The sequence below is a fragment of the Phragmites australis genome, chromosome 18, assembly GCF_958298935.1.
Source record: "Phragmites australis chromosome 18, lpPhrAust1.1, whole genome shotgun sequence".
Taxonomy (NCBI): Eukaryota; Viridiplantae; Streptophyta; class Magnoliopsida; order Poales; family Poaceae; genus Phragmites; species Phragmites australis.
In genome coordinates this window covers 29,168,140-29,184,859 of record NC_084938.1, presented here as the reverse complement: position 1 = coordinate 29,184,859, position 16,720 = coordinate 29,168,140, and the positions used below count along the sequence as shown (strand labels likewise).

The window sequence follows — 16,720 nt, the reverse complement described above, 5'->3', positions numbered from 1 at the left end:
TATGGAGTGCCTCACTGATCGAGCTAAAACATGTTGGAAAAAATTAATATATAGGTTCATCCTTGTGTAATTTTTCAAGTTCTCAAGAAATTAAATTGCAGTTATTAGAACTACATAGGATAAATATATATGCAACCACTATGCATGCGAGCAATGTCAAAACCCTACAGGAACCAGGCGCTGCACCACGGCACGATGGCCAGCATCACAAAGAAGAGGGGGGCATCACACGGCCGGCCGGAGAACCGACTACGACGGCTCAGCCGGGAGGAGGATATGGACCTACTCACTGGCGGCGGCGGCTCCTCCTCGGCGCTATCGAACTCGGCGGCGGCGGCTACTCCTCGGTGCGGTCCAACTCGGTGGTAGCGGCTCCTCCTTGGCGCGGTCACACTCGGCGGCGGCGGCTCCTCCTCGGCGTCGGACCGGTCCTCCTCATCGGGGGCGGCAGCGGAAAGGGAGAGCGCGGGAGGCGGACGGATGGATAGCCTGACGGCGCGGTCGATGGTTTGTGAAAGCACTAGGGTTTTTGGAGCCGCGCGCGGTTATATAAATAGAAACGATTTCCACAAGCGGTTAACTTAAGAAACCGGTTCATTAGGTGAACCGCCTATGGAAATCCATTTCCACAGGTGGTTTCTTACGTTAACCGCCTGTGAAAACCTGTGAAATGATTTTTGCTTGTTTGGGAAATACTATTCTATTACATATTAAAGCATCTTAAATGCATACAAGTCCTTAATACAAATTAAAGCTTATCCTAATTGTATACAAATTTCAGGGTTCTGTCACGTTGAAAAATAATTCGCATAACATGGCACTATTTGCCTTGAACTATTTTCCCTACACCATCCAGACGTATATACAGCATCACAGATCTATCGAGGGTTGCTTCTACAAGTTTGATCTTTTCTGGATCTCCAAAAGGCAGCACGTCGTCGAACTGATTGTATTCTTCCTCATCCTCCGCATTCTCGACTCTGACAATTCTTTGTTTTCCGGCAACAACTACATGCTTCTTTTCATTCACGAGGTCGATTATATAGAAAACTTGTGCGACGTGATCAGCGAGTACCCACGGGTCATCTTTGTGGCCTACAATGCTGAGGTCGACAATTGTGAAGCCGTAGTTGTCCACCGCCACGCCATTTGGGTGTTTGACCCATTTGCACCGAAAGACGGGGATCTGCAGATTCACTCCATAGTCGAGTTCCCAGATTTCTTCTACGAACCCATAGTAGGTGACCTTTTCCCGTGTTGTGGCATAGGCTTCTGTTCGAACGCCGCTGTTTTGGGTCGTGCTCTTCTTGTCTTTTGCTTTGGTATAAAACGTGTACCCATTAATGTCATATGCTTGCCATGTCGTAACTAAACTTGATGGGCCACAAGCCAACATTTTCAAAAAAATTTATCTACAGATTCACCGTCCGGAAGGTTTTGGTTCTTGAACCATGTGGTGAAGCGACTCTTGTGCTCTTTCAAGATCCAATCATACGAGCGGCCTCGATTTTTTGTGTAGAGCTCATTTAGGTGTTGCTCGACGTACGGCGCCACTAACTGGATCTGCTGCAAGATGGTGAAATGTGCTTCTTCCACTACTTTGTAATCATGATCGATGAATCTTTTCTTTCCTTTGGTCCCTCTCTCAGACAACCTCCCCTCATGTCGAGATACAGGTACACCAATCGGATTAGAATCTTTTATGTAATCGATGCAACACTCAACGAATTCCTCGGTACTGTAGCCCTTGATCATGGAACCCTCTAGGTGAGCACGATTCCGTACATAGCCCTTGAGAATGCCCATGTACCGCTCAAATGCATACATATGATGTAAGAATACAGGGCCCAGCGCAATTATCTCATTCACGATGTGAACCAAGAGGTGTACCATGATATCAAAAAAGGATGGAGGGAAGCACATCTCAAGTTGGCACAAAGTCTCTACCAAGGAACTATGTAGAGCACCCAGTTTTTGAGCATCGATCACCTTCTGAGCAATTGCATTGAAGAAGTGACACAACCGTGTGATGACCACCTTTATGTATCTTAGCTTGATACCCCTGATTGCAATAGGGAGCATCTGCGTCATCATCACATGACAATCGTGAGACTTCATGCCGATTAGCTTCAAATCTTTCATCGAGACTAGGTTCTTAATGTTGGATGAGTAGCCAGTTAGGACTCTCACCCCACGTAAGCACTTGCACAGTGCCTTTTTCTCCTCAAGTGTCAGAGAGTAGCTAGCCGGCAGAAGATAATGTTTCCCATTTGGTCTGTCTTCAGGGTGTAGCTCTGGCCTAATTTCAAAATGCACCAAGTCCTTATGTGACTTGATTACATCCTTTGTCTTGCCTGGTATGTCCAGTAAGAGGCCAAGGATGCTATCACATACATTCTTCTCAACGTGCATGACATCGATGCTGTGACGGACGTCCAAGTCCTTCCAGTAGGGCAAATACTTAAAGATAATTGGCATCTTCTTCCATAACGTGCTGGTCGGCGTCTCACTTTTCTTCCTCTTTTTACCCTTCGGTGGCTTCCCAAAAACAACCTTGATGCTACTGACCATTTGAAACACTCGTGCCCCACTGCGAGGTTTTGGGCCAGTATCTTCCTCAACCGTGTTGTCAAAATGTTTCTTCATATTGCGGTATCTGTGAGTTCTGAGTAAGAACCGTCGGTATCGCGTGTACACTACCTTCTGTGAGTACGGAAGGTACACAGACGCGGTTTCATCCAAGCACACTGCACATCCTTGCTTCCCTTTAACCTGTCCCAATAGGTTAAAAAGGGCGGGATAATCATTGATGGTAACGAAAATCATTGCTTTCAGCGTGAAGTACTATCGTCGGAACTCATCCCACACCCGGACCCCCTCGTTCCACAGTTTCGCCATATCTTCCATCAATGGTTCCAGAAATACATCTATATCGTTGCCTGGTTGTTTCAGTCCTTGGATAAGAATGGACAGCATAAGGTACTTCCGCTTCATACATAGCCATGGAGGAAGGTTGTAGATGGCCAGGACCACTGGCCAAGTGCTATGTGAGGTGCTCATGTCACTGAAAGGATTCATTCCGTCGGTACTCAACGTGAACCTTACATTCCTTGGTTCTTCAGCGAACTCTGGATACATGGCATCGAACTTTCTCCATTGCCTAGCATCAGCGGGGTGTCGAAGCTTAGTTCCATCCTTCTTGCGCTTATCGAAATGCCAACGTATCAGTTCAGAGTCCCTAGGGTTCGAGTACAGGCGCTGCAAGCGGGGTATCACTGGTAGGTACCACATCACCATCGCAGGACTTCTTCTCTTCTTCTCCGCGTTGGAAGAAGTGTCTTCTTCGTCATGACTAGCATTACTCTTCTTCTTCTTCGTATTAGCGGAAGCATCTTCGTCCTCATAATCATCATTCCTCTTGTACCAACTCGCATTGCACACTGGACATCTATCCAAGGCTTTGTACTCTTTACGGTAGAGGATACAGTGGTTCGGACACGCGTGTATTTTTTGCACATCCAATGACAACGGGCAGATAAGCTTCTTCGCCAGATAAGTGGTGGTGGGCAAGGAGTTAGGCTTCAGAAGCATATTTGCCAAGAGACTCAACAGATCCGAGAAACTCTTGTCGGACCATCCATTGCTGGTCTTCAACCTTAGAAGTTCAAGCACCGAATGCAATACCATAAACTCCTTATCACAACCCTTCGATTCCTCATACAAAAGTTCCTTCGATGCCTTTTTTAATGCCTCGAAATTATCTAAACCTCTCGTGTCCCTTAAAATATGTGGTTCTGCGTGGCGCAGCATTTCCTCCAGATCAAAGTCAGCATCATCATCCAGATCAAAATCGACATCATCATCCATCATAACATCAGTGTCGCCTTCGACTGCTCCCTCATCATCACCATCTAGTTGATCAGCAGCGATGTTCTGGTTTGGTTTGCTTGTACGTTGTTCGCCGTGATTGGACCAATATTTGTAATCCTCAACAAAACCTCTCAAGATCAAGTGTGATTTGATTATACTTGATTTGTCCCATAATTTCTGGTTCTTGCAGTCAGAATATGGACAGTATATTTCCTTTGTCTTCTTAGTTAAAGCGTCCTTCTCTGCGGCTTCAATAAAAATAGAGAGTCCTTTGATGTATATTTCGCCATGTCTTGGCGTATCATACATCCATGCTCTGTCCATCTTTAACTTCAACCACAAAATTAGATACATTAATTAATTAATTAATTAATTTAAAAATCAGAATTAAAAAGATTTAAAAAAAAAAGGAAAATATGGGCTTGTTATGATTATAATATGTCTATGTAATTGAATACATTAACGTAAATTTATGACTCAAAATAATGTGAATTCATTACTCTCTCTCCCTCTCCCTCTCCCTCTCCCTCTCCCTCTCCCTAGATCTAGATCTAGATCTAGAGAAAAAAATCCCCATTCATGATGAAACCTCCTAAGGCTAAAAAACATCATATTCTAGCCACATTTTTAAAATATAATATTAGAATCATGTGAATCTACATAATTAAATCAATACTGCAACAAATTTGAGCTAATTTGATGATCTAAATGGCAAGAACCATGAGCATCTCTAGATCACATTGAAACTCTAATTTAGCCTTAAATCTAAATCTAAACTTCAAAAAAAATACAAGCTAGGGATGAGATATACATACCTTATTTGGCTCCTCTAAGGAAATCAAAAATAAAACCTTCCCCACCTATTTTCCAAATCGGCCGCCACAGTAAATGCTTACTGTTTCGAACAGTAAGTCTGTCTGAATGGAGCTGGCCGAGAAGAAGGAGTATTTATGGACTATTTGCACAGGCAGTCGACATAAGAAACCTCCTGTAGAAACTAATTTCCACAGGCGGTTCCTTATGTGGACCGCCTGTGGAAATAGATGTATTTCCACAGGCGGTCCACATAAGGAACCGCTTGTGGAAATTACTTTTCACAGGCGATCCTCAGCCGCACGGGGCCGCAGCCACTTTCTCAGGCGGTTCGTAGGAAGAACCGCCTGTAAAAATCAAACCTAGGTGTTTCGAAAAATAGGTTTTGTAGTAGTGTTGATTGGTCACTAATGACTGGGTTATGATGACCTATCACCGATGAGTCATCATTAGTGACGGATCACAATTACAACCATCACTATTATCATTAGTGACGGATCATATAACGATCAGTTTGTGCAATCCGTTTCGACCAAAAACCGATAGCACAAATATATTTATACTGCCAGTTTTTATTAAAATCCATTGGACAAATATTTTCCCAGTCGGTTCCGAAATCAACTAGGGAAAAATTCTATTTGTCCAGTCGATTGCATAGTGACGGTTTGGAAACTGACTGCACAAATCCTTAAAACCCACGGTTTGGAAATGACGTTTTTGCGCTAGTGCTGTACTCCCATGTTCCGCCTCTACCACCAATGACCAGTCCATCACTGCTAGCCACTTAGGCATCAATATTTCTGTAAAAATGGAACTGTTGGTGCGACACTACTACGGTACAGGCTATCACAGACTGTTTCAGAGACAAGTCACAGATAGTTCCGGGAGCCGTCTGTGCGAAACTGTCTGTGTGTTGAAGCCGGACACAGACAGTTAAAAATGTGTCTGTGTGTGGCGACACACAAATGATTCTTAAGTAACATGCGTCTGTGTCTAAGCGTCACACATGCCAGCCACTACATGAAAAATAAATAAATAAGATATCAAATTAGTGACTGGGTCGTAACATGATCCGTCACTGATGATAATAGTGACGAGTCATAGTTGTGACCCGTCACTAATGATGACTCATCGGTGACGGGTCATCGTAGGTCAGTTATTAGTGATGGGTTATCGTACTTGACTGACTAATAACTGACCTATGATGACCCATCACCGATGAGTTGTCATTAGTGACAGATCATAATTTGACCTGTCGCTAATGATGATATTCATTCATACTTTTCAGCAATCAGTGTGGTTGTAGTTACAGCATTATCCAAGCAAAAAAAGGAATAATAAAAAAAATATAGCTTATTAGATCAAATCTAATACAAGGAAAAAAGCCTCTAACTAAGTCTAACAAAACACTTACGGCTATATTTTTTTATATGTGCATAGTATGATGCTATATTTTTTATTTTTCTCTTATTTTTTCTCACCTCAGCAACACTAAAATATGAACCATTGTATATTTTTGCTCAAGTTTGATGTAAGGGGTGTGAGGAACCATTAAAACAGTATTTGAATTAATCATCAGGAGGATCATTATTCATAATCCAACCTCGACGATTAACCCGAATACCATTCCGGTAGCCCCGGCACGTGTTTTATGTCCAAGATCGGAACACATGTCTTCCAACAGGTACATTACAACATAGCTTAATAAAGAGCGAGTAATAAATATTTATATTACAAGTATTAAGCATGCAACTGATTTCAATAATTTACAACAAAAGGATATGGAGCCACATGCCCTTAGGCTCCATACCAAGAACACCGAGTTTGGAGTAGAATGTGCTACTCCTGCCCGCCACCCTGATCGGCAGGCACAAAGTAGCCAAACACCGCCCCCTTCTCGCTGACCTGTGAACCTGCATCAACTTAAGGGTAGCACCCTGAGTACGAAGGTACTCGCAAGTCTTACACAATATGGGTATTTAATATCCCGACTCCAAGGATTATGCATTGAGCTGTTAGCAAGAGTAGGCTACAAGGTTAAGTAAAACATATGCGGTAAGCAACCTAGACATATGTGTGAGCAACTAACTTAACCAACATATATGAAATTACCTTGCAACTACCAACTGATCATATGAAACTGAAACCACATTAGTATCAATGTATAACAAGTACCATGTCGACTACCTCCCACATATTCGAACCACAAACCACATATCCAAACCACAAACCACATATCCGAACCATACAACCGAACTAACCACGAGAACTCTATAACCGGGTGCAAATGAAACAATAGCATGCTCATGACCGAGAGCGCGGCAGTTCGAACTGTTTATACACCCTGCAGGGGATACTCCTGGACCCACACGACTCGGGGACCATATGGCTTGTGCCACCCGCTAAAGTGCACATAAGGGGGTACCCGTGTCAACCTTTCCCAACCGTGTGCGACATGCAACGCTCAGCGTGGCGGTACCAGAACTACTCCCGGAGCAAACTAGTACCGCTTACAAGCCCGCCCGCTCACACCGTCGTTGTTCAGGCCCCACAAAGCCACAACTGTGAAGGTATTCGGCTCGCCTTACCATTAGATCGGCATGTGGTGAGTAAGGTAAGTGCTAAAGCCAACTACCCCGACGATCGGCCTTAAACGATGCAAGCTGTCTACGGTGTCCGGTCTTCCTCTACCGGCCTACTCAGGGGAACTCCACATTCGGGCAGGACAAAACACCATCCTAGCACCACCCACATCTCGTCTCATACTCACCACTCATACAACCAACACCAACAACCCAACACGGTAACCATTGTGAAAGTAATTTAACTTATAGTTCACGAACGATGGGATGTTCCACCGCTCGACTTCTACCGAGGACCTATACATTGCTAAGCATCTCGCATCACTTTTAAGTTAGACCTTATCATGAATAAACCCAGGCTACAAGGATATAGATCAACAATAATTCAAGGTAAAGACAATGCGATCAACATAGGTTCTACCCATAAAAGCCCGATATCAACTTTCTATACATGCAAACCTATATATAAGCATAACTTATCAATATTTAGACTTTATTCCATTCAACTGATAGGGTTCAATATGATAGATGCTTATCTTGATGCACTAGTTCACAAAGGTGCGGCACCTCGGGATCGACCTCAGTCTCCAGGATCGATGGATCGGCGTGTTCTAAGAAACATAACGCGTACAATGATAAGCATAAATGAAATGCAACAATCTAAGTCACAAGGTGCAAATGATGAAATGCCATAAAAATATGCTTTAAAATGTAGGAAAATATTTTTCCTAACTAGAACAAGTCATAAGAAGACTAGCAAAATTGGTTTCATCCATTTTGGACTTGTAAAAAATTAATGGTGAATTAATGAATCTTAAGCCTAATTAATTATCCTAAAATATTTAATTCGATATTTAATGGCTGGGGATATTTTTAACAGATAGAGTAGTTTAATATGAAACCAATAAAATTGGTTTCATAATTTTTGGAGTTTGATATGAATTAATTATGAATTTTACAAGTTATCAGCAGAGGCTGATGAACAGTGCACCCCGGATACTCCGGTGAAGGCCGGATATTCCAGGGTACCGGAGACTCCGGGAGACTCTCCGGCAGCACCCTCTTGGTTATTTTCGGCTGGGGCTCACCCGTAGACTCCGGGGAAGGCCGGATACTCCGGGGAAGCTCCAGAACTGGACTGTTTTGAGGGGAAAAATGCCCGGAACGAATTGCGATCTTCTCCAAACCAAAAGGGAACACGTTTGAGCTAGTTCAAGGGTGCTAGAACTCATTTAACAACCTAGAAACTCCATTCCTAACTCATTCATCCAATTCCTCAATTTAGGGTTAAACTCACAAAAACTCATGAATTTCACTCTTTTACAAAATCGACCAATCGAATTACGAATTCCTGCCATGGGGAGCCTAAGAGACTTACCCACGACACTTGTGAAGGTTAGTGGCTGCCGGGTGATGAAGAAAACGGTGGGAAATCGAAGAATTTTGGCGTTCTTCACTTTTCAACCCTAACACCAAAAGACATCCAAATCGGCTCAAATCCTTCGGGAATGAGCAAACAAATTGGAGGAATGGAATGCTTGTGAGCTTGTGATCGCAATGGTACCACATGCATACCTTGATTTGGCTCCTAGAGCACGGATTTGAGGGAGAAAGGAGAGAGGGAGTGAGAGGGAGAGTGAGCTCTTGCTCTCTTGCTTTGGCTGGTTGGGAGAGGAGAGAGGCACGTGAGTGGGAGTGAGGGAGCAAGTGGGGCTACTACCCAAGTGGAGGGAGAGATGGTGGGGCCAGGTGGGTCTCACATGTTAGAGAGAAAGATGTCTATTTTAACTGCGAATTTAATTCTTTTCTCTCCCGAATTTCTTCCTCTCATTCAATTGATTTCAAACAAAGTGCTCTAGTACGCTAAAATAATTTACCTCAAAAATTATTATGATGCTAATGATGCATGATTATGCTTAATCACCCGATTATGGAATTTGGGACGTGACAAGGGGTGACGGCTATAGACACAAACGCGCGTTCCGAAAACGGTGCAGAAACTTCAGGGGGCGAGAACTTAATTTAGCCTCAAAAATTTTTTGAACCCAATAAATTAGGGGAGAAATGGATGTAACTTTTTATGTAGATGTCCGTAAAGTTAAAAAACGTCAAAATTAGAGTCTGTATGCAAAAGTTACGCCTATTTTACCGAAGGCACTCCGCGTCACCTATCAAATTGCGATAGTTGGTATGATATATTTATAAAATCATAAAATATTTGTACAACTTTGGTTGAAGAAAAATTTTATATGTAAATCAATAATTTAGTAAGCAACAATTTACTGAATTCAGTATCAAATAATTTAGTAATCAACAATTCAGCAAAAATAGTCATTAGTGACGGGTTATAATTATAACCTGTCACTTAGTCATAAGTGACGGGTTACGGTTATACCCTGTCACTTATGATCCGTCACTTATAACCTTCGGTAAAAAAGGTTAAAAGGATAAAATATCCGGCTTTCTTCAGAACGCACGCGAGGGTGAGGTGGTAAGTATGCTACGCGCGCGAGGGGAGGTCGCGGGTTTCATTCCCACACAACGCAGAGTATTAAAACTGTGTGAAAAATATGAAGTGACACATGGCGAGTGACGACGATGGCCCCTGCGTTGGGAGGCTTTGGGTGAAAAATATTTTTTTTGACTTTTTTCATGTCCAAAAAACGCGAAAAGCGTCCATCAATCATTAGTGACTGGTCATAACTGTGACCCATCACTTATGACTTGTCATATGTGACGGGTGACAGTTATAACCCATCACTTATGACCTTCATTAGTGACAGATCAAGTTATGACCCGTCACTAATGATCTCATTGGTAACGGGTCCTAACCCGTCACTCATGACTAGTCATCAGTGATGCGTTCGGAGTGACGGGTGCAGAACCCATCATCCATAACAGTTATCATCCGTCACATACCCTTTTTCACGTAGTGAGCTGCGAGAATGACATACGATTTTAGGGGAAAAAAAACTATTTGTGTGTTTACCATGACATAGACGGTTTTTAAGGTAAAACCATCGATGTCTTTTACCGTGACACAGATGGTTCTCTCAAAAAAACCGTCCGTGCCTAGTGTCATAGACAACCTATCTGGGCACACTTCACAGACGTGTCCAGGCAAAAACCGTATGTGAGGTCAACACAAAGATGGTTTTCTCTGAAAAAACATCTGTGTGGACTGCCCCCCCCCCCCAACCCATTTTTTTCTTCCTGGCTACAGCCATTGGCATTCATAGAACATTGATTTGTATTGACAGAACATTCACATGACATTCACAGAATAAGATATATATAGCACACAATGAAAGAACTTCTTTGCATCCAAACCTGTAACACCCTAGGGGCCATAAGGCTTGGAATGCCACTTAACTACACAACCTACAGTTGAACTTTCAGAAAATTCAGCAGCATCTCCTTTGTATTTTAAATAACGTGGGAGTAACAACATAGATAAACAAGATGTAAGACATAGCACACTAGCATTTAAAATCATCCTAACAAGGACCAATAGTAAACTATTAAGTTCAACATCACAACAACACTATAAATTTCGAACACACGACTCTAACGACTAAAGATAATTTATTATTACAGCTCAATGATATTAAGTGTAGACATGAAGTGCAAGACGCGCTTCTAATCCCTTCCCTCCATGCTAGTTTCAAGAACAACCTAGGGGAGAAATTGCAAGAGTGAGATTAGAAAATCTCAACAAATAAACTATTTTAACAAACTATTTAAACCGCAATAGATTAAACAATAATTTAATATTGTAACAAAGTAGTAAGAAGAGTATTATGATAACAACTGTCGGAGGGTGAACTCCTATCGCAGGGATCCTGAGGGACCCCTTTTTTGAGATTCGGCTGGGGGATGATTCTGAATATGTTTGCGGGAGAAATAAATGGATGTAAATGCGATGGCAGGTGGGGTGGAATGATCTAATGCAGAAAGAAGTAAAATGCACTGGAGGGATTTTTAGACAGGTTCGGGCCGCACTGAGCATAATACCCTACTCCTGTGTGGATGCTATAAATGCCCTGAGAATGTCTCTCAGGAATGTTGCTGGTTACAAGAATGTTTGTCTATCCTAGAGCTTCAGGCTCCTTGTTCTTCGGTGATCTCAGTTTCTATACTTGTACGAAGATGTTCTTCGGTCTCTGAGCAAGTGTCTCTGAGTTCTCTGAATCAACTGAATCTACTAAAAGTTCGAGAGCCTCTGGTTCGACCTTCTTTATCCGTGCCCACCGGCTCCCTTAAATACTCGCCGGTGGTAGTGTGCCCCGAGAGGGAGGGCACAAGTTCCAAGGCACCATAAATGGAAAGGCAGCCATCATGGGCTCGCCAGCGCAGAGTGACGGGGGGTTGAAAACCCACCCCCGCCCTGTCTTCGGTCGTCATGATGGCGCTGGCAACGGGCACCGTGGAGAGGGCCCACCGGGCAGCCGCAGAGCAGCCCGGTGTGCCCGTTCGGTCTTGTACGCCTGCCACAGCAGGGTGGCAGGTGGGACGCCTCGGGCCTTGTGATGCTATCCCGAGGCGCGCCAGATGACGCGGGATGGAACCCGTGCATTAAATGTTCCCACGCCCTTCTGCCAGAATGTGGCAAGGACTGACACCGAGCGTAGCAGGAGCAGTTAGAGGTGACAGTCCACGCGCCCTCTTAAATGTGGCATCGGGCCTTTCACTGGCTGACACCTCATCGTCGGACCTCTGTGGGGGCCACCGACGAAGGACTTCTTGGGTCGTCGGGGAACCGAGTGCTCGGGGGTCACTGTTCACCTCCCCGAGCACTCTCTCCCGGAACTACCTTCCTTGGGTCCTCGGGGTTCTCGGGTGCTCGGGGGCCACTGTTCGCGGCCCCGAGCGCACCCTTCATGGTACTCGGCTTTTCTGGTCGCTGGGGGACTTGGGTGCTCGGGGGCCACTGTTCATGGCCCCGAGCACTCTCTTCCCGGTCACTTGGTCTTCGCGGATCATCGGTTAACCCGGGTACTCGGGGACCACTGTTCATGGCCCCGAGCGCCCTCTCCCGGGACTTAGTCTTTTCGTACCTCGCGGAGATGAACCCCGCGGGAAGGCGCCACATGGCAGAATGCTGGCCTGGCCTCAGGATTCGGGGACCCCTGGTTCCTGATTCACCGACAGCAGCCCCCGGGCCCATTGGCAGGTGATGGCCTAGAGACTGCAGATGGGGCCTTCGTCGTCATCGAGGCCGAACCCAGCACCAAAGCCACGTGGCGTGCTTTTAGGCGCTGGCCTCTTCGGCCCAGGCTTCTGGTACGGCCCAACAGGGAGCCGAACGGACGCGCGCCCGCCCAACTTCTGAGGGTCGTGATAACGAGGCAGGCGATGCGCGTGATAACGAGGCAGGCAGCACACGTGGCAACCGCGCAGATCGAGGGTAGTGCGCCTGGCAACTGCTGACAACCGCGCATGCCGAGGGAGATTTGCTTGGCGGTTGCGCCGGCCGAGGAAGTTCGTCTCGCCGAGCGCGTCGTGGCAGGTGACATTTGAAATCCTGAAGATATAAAAGGGGAGACGGGAGTGAACTGCCCCCCTCTTTACGCCATCTTTACGATCAAGCCTTCGCCTTCTTCCTTCTTGCGCTCCAGAGCCTTCGCCCTCCGTTAGGCCAACAGCACACCCTTCTCCCCCCACCGTTCCAACACATCCCCCACCCTGACACAATGCCGAGAGCAGGAGGTAGCCACCGTGACAAGACGCCCGACACTGCCGGAGTCACGATTCGTCAATGAGCGGCGGACAAGGTGCGGAAGATGATGATGCCCGAAGGCCAGCAGGAGGCCTCGGTGGTGAGGCCGGCGAGCTTGCCGCCAGTCATGGACCACCGGAGTGCATCGTCATTTTTGTCTCCTTCGTGGCGGCCGGGCTGGTGCCGCCGTTCTCAACCTTCTTCCTCCAGATCCTCGACACGGTCGGGATCCAACTGGCGCACCTCAGCCCGAACTCGTTCGTCATCCTGGCGATCTTCACACATTTCTGCGAGATGTTCGTCGGGGTGCCGCCGTCGGTTTTGCTATTCCGCCAATTCTTCATGCTGCGGCTGGCCGGGAAGAAGAGGGGCTTCTCCATCGTGGATGTCACCAGCTGCTGCAACTTCCGGCTGTGGGACGGCTTGGCGGAGCTGTACATCCCCCAGGTGCTGCGGGTCAAGCTGGGAGACGGCACCGGCGGAGGACGAGCGGATGCAGCCGGTGCTGAACCGCATCGACGACCTGCGCCAGGCAGGGTTGACGTCGGTGATGGTGGTGGCGGATTATCTGCGCCGCTGTTTGGTGCCTTTGCGGGAGCGGGTCCGCCCCAGCTGGATGTACACGGGCTCCCAGGACATCACCAGGACCCAGATCGGAGAGGACTGGGACCTGGACGAGGTGGCGCTGGGCGGCCTTCTCCGGGTGGTGACCGGCGTGGAGGATCTTACCCGGCAGTGCTCCCTCGGGAACAGCTGGCGCTTTGCGCCGACCCGAACCGGGTGGCGCTGCAAGCAACACTGCCCGAGTTCGACGCCCAGGGCTTGGTCGGCCGACCAGGGCGGCGAAACCCCGGGACTATCCAGATTCCCGGGGTAGATGAGGCGACCGGCCGTGCTCTGAGGGCCTTTGGTGGGGCGCCGCCAGTGGCAGGCCTCAGGCGAGCGGCAGGGGGGCCGCGGGCAGCCGGGCGCAGAGCAGCGGCGCGGGCGCCGATGGTGGCAGGCCGCAGGGCGGACGTGGGGCTGCCGCAAGAAGCAGCCATCAGGCCGGCGGAGGAAGCGCCGCCAGCAATGGACCGGCGGCGCCAGGGGACAAAGGAAAGTGCCCCTGGGCTTTCGTGCCCCAGCTGACATCCTTGTCATTGCCGTCACCTCCACGGCAGCGACCGTCGGTGGGCGGCGCAAAGGAGGGAGGCCAGGGCGGCCAGTCATCCAGCGCGGGGTCCACGAAGGAGGCGAGGTCTGGGGCTCTGGAACCCGGAGACCAAGGCCGGCGCTCGAGCGGGTCTATAGCGAGTGCCGAAGCCGGCCCGCCGCCGGTGATGGGCTCCTCAGCGGAGGCGAGGTCCCAGGCGCTAGAGCCCAGAGACCAAGGCCGGCACGGGAGCGTGTCTACAGTGAGTGCCCAAGCTGGCCCGCCACCAGAGACGGGCTCCGTGGTGGCCCCGCAGAGCCCCCCGCGGAAGAGGAGGAGGGAAGATTCAGGGCCAAAGCCGTCGGGCCCGGAGTTCAAGATCCCAGAATTGCGATGGCAATACCGAAGACCGAAGATTGTGTAAGTTTCTTCTTTTCCCCGAGCATGCTTCGCCTGGAGAGAGTTGGGGGGACTAACCTTTGTTTGCTTTCAGGCCGCCGAGGGACGCCGCCGGAGACCAGGGATGGCCGGAGGCGCCAGGGCCGACTCCTGCCCCCGAGCCGAGCGCGCTGGCCGAGCTGGAGCCGTAGAGCGCGCCAACCGAAATGGAGCCGTAGAGCGCGCCGGCCGAGCTGGAGCCGCAGGCGCCGCCCTGCCCCGAACCGAGGGCAGAGGCCGCACCCGAGCAGCCAGAACCGGTCGAGCCTGCTCCGAGCACTTCGAGGATGGGGCGGACGGCCTCGGCGAGGGCGGTGCCGACGGGGCAGCAATCGGGGACCCCGAGCGCTTCGGCAGAGGGGGCTCGTAGGGGACCCAGCGCCCGGTCGTCGTCCAGCCCCTCCCGAACGTGCTAGGAAGCGCCCGGGAGGTGATCGAGTGGCTGGAGGCAGCTGTGGCGGGGGAGCGGGCGCAGCTTGAGGTGGACCGCGCCGCCCTCGTTGAGGAGAGGGAGCGTCAGGCGGAGGTCAGCTGGCTTTTGGAGGCCCACATTGCCGCGGCCCGCGCCGCCCATGAGAGGGAGTAGCGCGTGATGGACGCGGAGCTGGAGACCCTTGACGAAGTGCGCGAGGAGGCCGTTGTCGCGCAAGAAGAACCCACCCGCCTGGGTGAGATATCGCTGCGGCGGGCCACCGAGCTACTCGCCAGGGAGCGACTAGTGTGGGCTCAGAAGGATGCCATCCTGCCACGCGAGAAGGTGGTGGAGGCCTCCCAGGCAGACTTGGCCCGCCAGAAGGACGAGCTTGAGTGGAGCCACGATGAAGTCCACCGCCGGGAGGAGGACGTCGTGATCCGCGAGACCGACGTCGGCATTACGGTGACAGCTCTGGATGCCCGGGAGGAGGAGCTCACTCACCGGGAAGCGGAGGCTGCCACGGCATCGGCGGCTTTAACCACTCGGGAGGAGGAGGCCGCCAAGTGGGAGTTGGAGCTGACTGCTCAGGAGCAGGCCCTCTCTGCCCTCGCCGAGCAGGTGAAGCAGAAGCAAGCCGAAGTCCCGGCGCCCAGCGTCGTCCCGACTAGCGCGGCCGAGGAGCTAAGCCTTGAGGAGCGGCTGCAGATCTTGAAGGACGAACTCGAGACCGTTAACGCCGAGCGGGCCAACGTGAAGCTGATGATGCGAGACATCCTTCAGCAAACACGGAGGTCCGTGAGGGTGGCCAGGCTCGGGCGAAGTCTACGTGGGCGAGAAGGGGATGGAGTGAGCGACCATCGGCCACATCGCCCTCGGCTTCGAGGAGATCTGCCGGCGACTTAAGGTGCTTCCCCGGGCTGTGCAAGAGTTAGCCGCCCAGGAAGGGCGTGGTCTGGCCCAAGCGGTGGCCGAGCACGTCTTGACCTGTTACCGGAGCTGGGACCCGAACTTCTCGCTGGAGCCAGCCCAGGAAGAGGTGGTCGAGGCCGAGGAGGAGGCCGCCCGGGAGGCTCTCCAGAGTGTCACCGCTGAGGTGGCGGCTTGCTTCATGCGGGTGCCACCGCCGCTGCCTAGGAGTGGCAGCAGCAGCGAGGACTCCTCGCCGCCTCCTGAGCCCGCCGACCTAGATTAGGCTTTAGTATTTTACTTTTCTTTGACTTGATGTAAATATGGGAGTGATCCCTCAGAATAGCTGTCCTTTTTTAATATAATGGAAGCCTTTCCTTGGGATCGCAACTCCAGTGTTCTCTTGATGCTTTGATGAAGTCTCTGTTCTTTTCACTTGATGTCCCAAGGAGTACTTAGTCGGACCGAGCCCGACCTCCCCCCCCCCCGAGAACAAAGTCGCCCCGACCACTCATCGCCCAAGTAGTGAGGCCTCTTCGCGCGTTTAGCCCCCGAGCCCTCGCGAGTACACAGCGGCTAAGTCAAGAGACAAAGGCACGAACTTCCTTACTCGGGAGATAGGTCAAACCAGCACGGAGCACGCCATGACCCGTGAACGCTTTCCCATTTTGCGACCACTCAAACAAGCGGACCGGATACACGTGCGGGCGAAAATGCGACCAAGAGTCCCCACGGTTTGGTGGTGCCCGGGCTAGGATGCACCGGACCGAGCACCGACAGCCCGCCCCCAGGGTCTAGGCTCCCGACCACTCTTTGCTCGAGAAACCTAGAGGCTCGGTGGT

At 49.6% G+C, this 16,720-nt stretch overlaps 1 protein-coding gene across 1 annotated transcript; it reads right to left on the bottom strand.

Moving 5' to 3' along the window:
- Positions 1-14,026: 14,026 nt before the first annotated feature.
- On the bottom strand, positions 14,027-15,131 carry LOC133898692 (uncharacterized). The gene is made up of 3 exons (XM_062339363.1): positions 15,045-15,131; positions 14,597-14,969; positions 14,027-14,376 (listed from the first exon to the last, which is right to left on the bottom strand). Exons 1-3 carry the CDS (start codon positions 15,129-15,131, stop codon positions 14,027-14,029), a joined length of 810 nt encoding a protein of 269 aa, XP_062195347.1.
- Between the last annotated feature and the right edge of the window lie 1,589 nt (positions 15,132-16,720).

Coding starts and splice junctions, on each gene's coding strand:
- LOC133898692 (XM_062339363.1), bottom strand. CDS start 15,131: ATGGGCGGCGCGGGCCGCGGCAATGTGGGCCTCCAAAAGCCAGCTGAC. Junction 14,970..15,044: donor TCCTCAACGAGGGCGGCGCG/GTCCACCTCAAG, acceptor GGCGCTTCCTAG/CACGTTCGGGAGGGGCTGGA. Junction 14,377..14,596: donor CGGCCTGAAAGCAAACAAAG/GTTAGTCCCCCC, acceptor CACTCACTGTAG/ACACGCTCCCGTGCCGGCCT.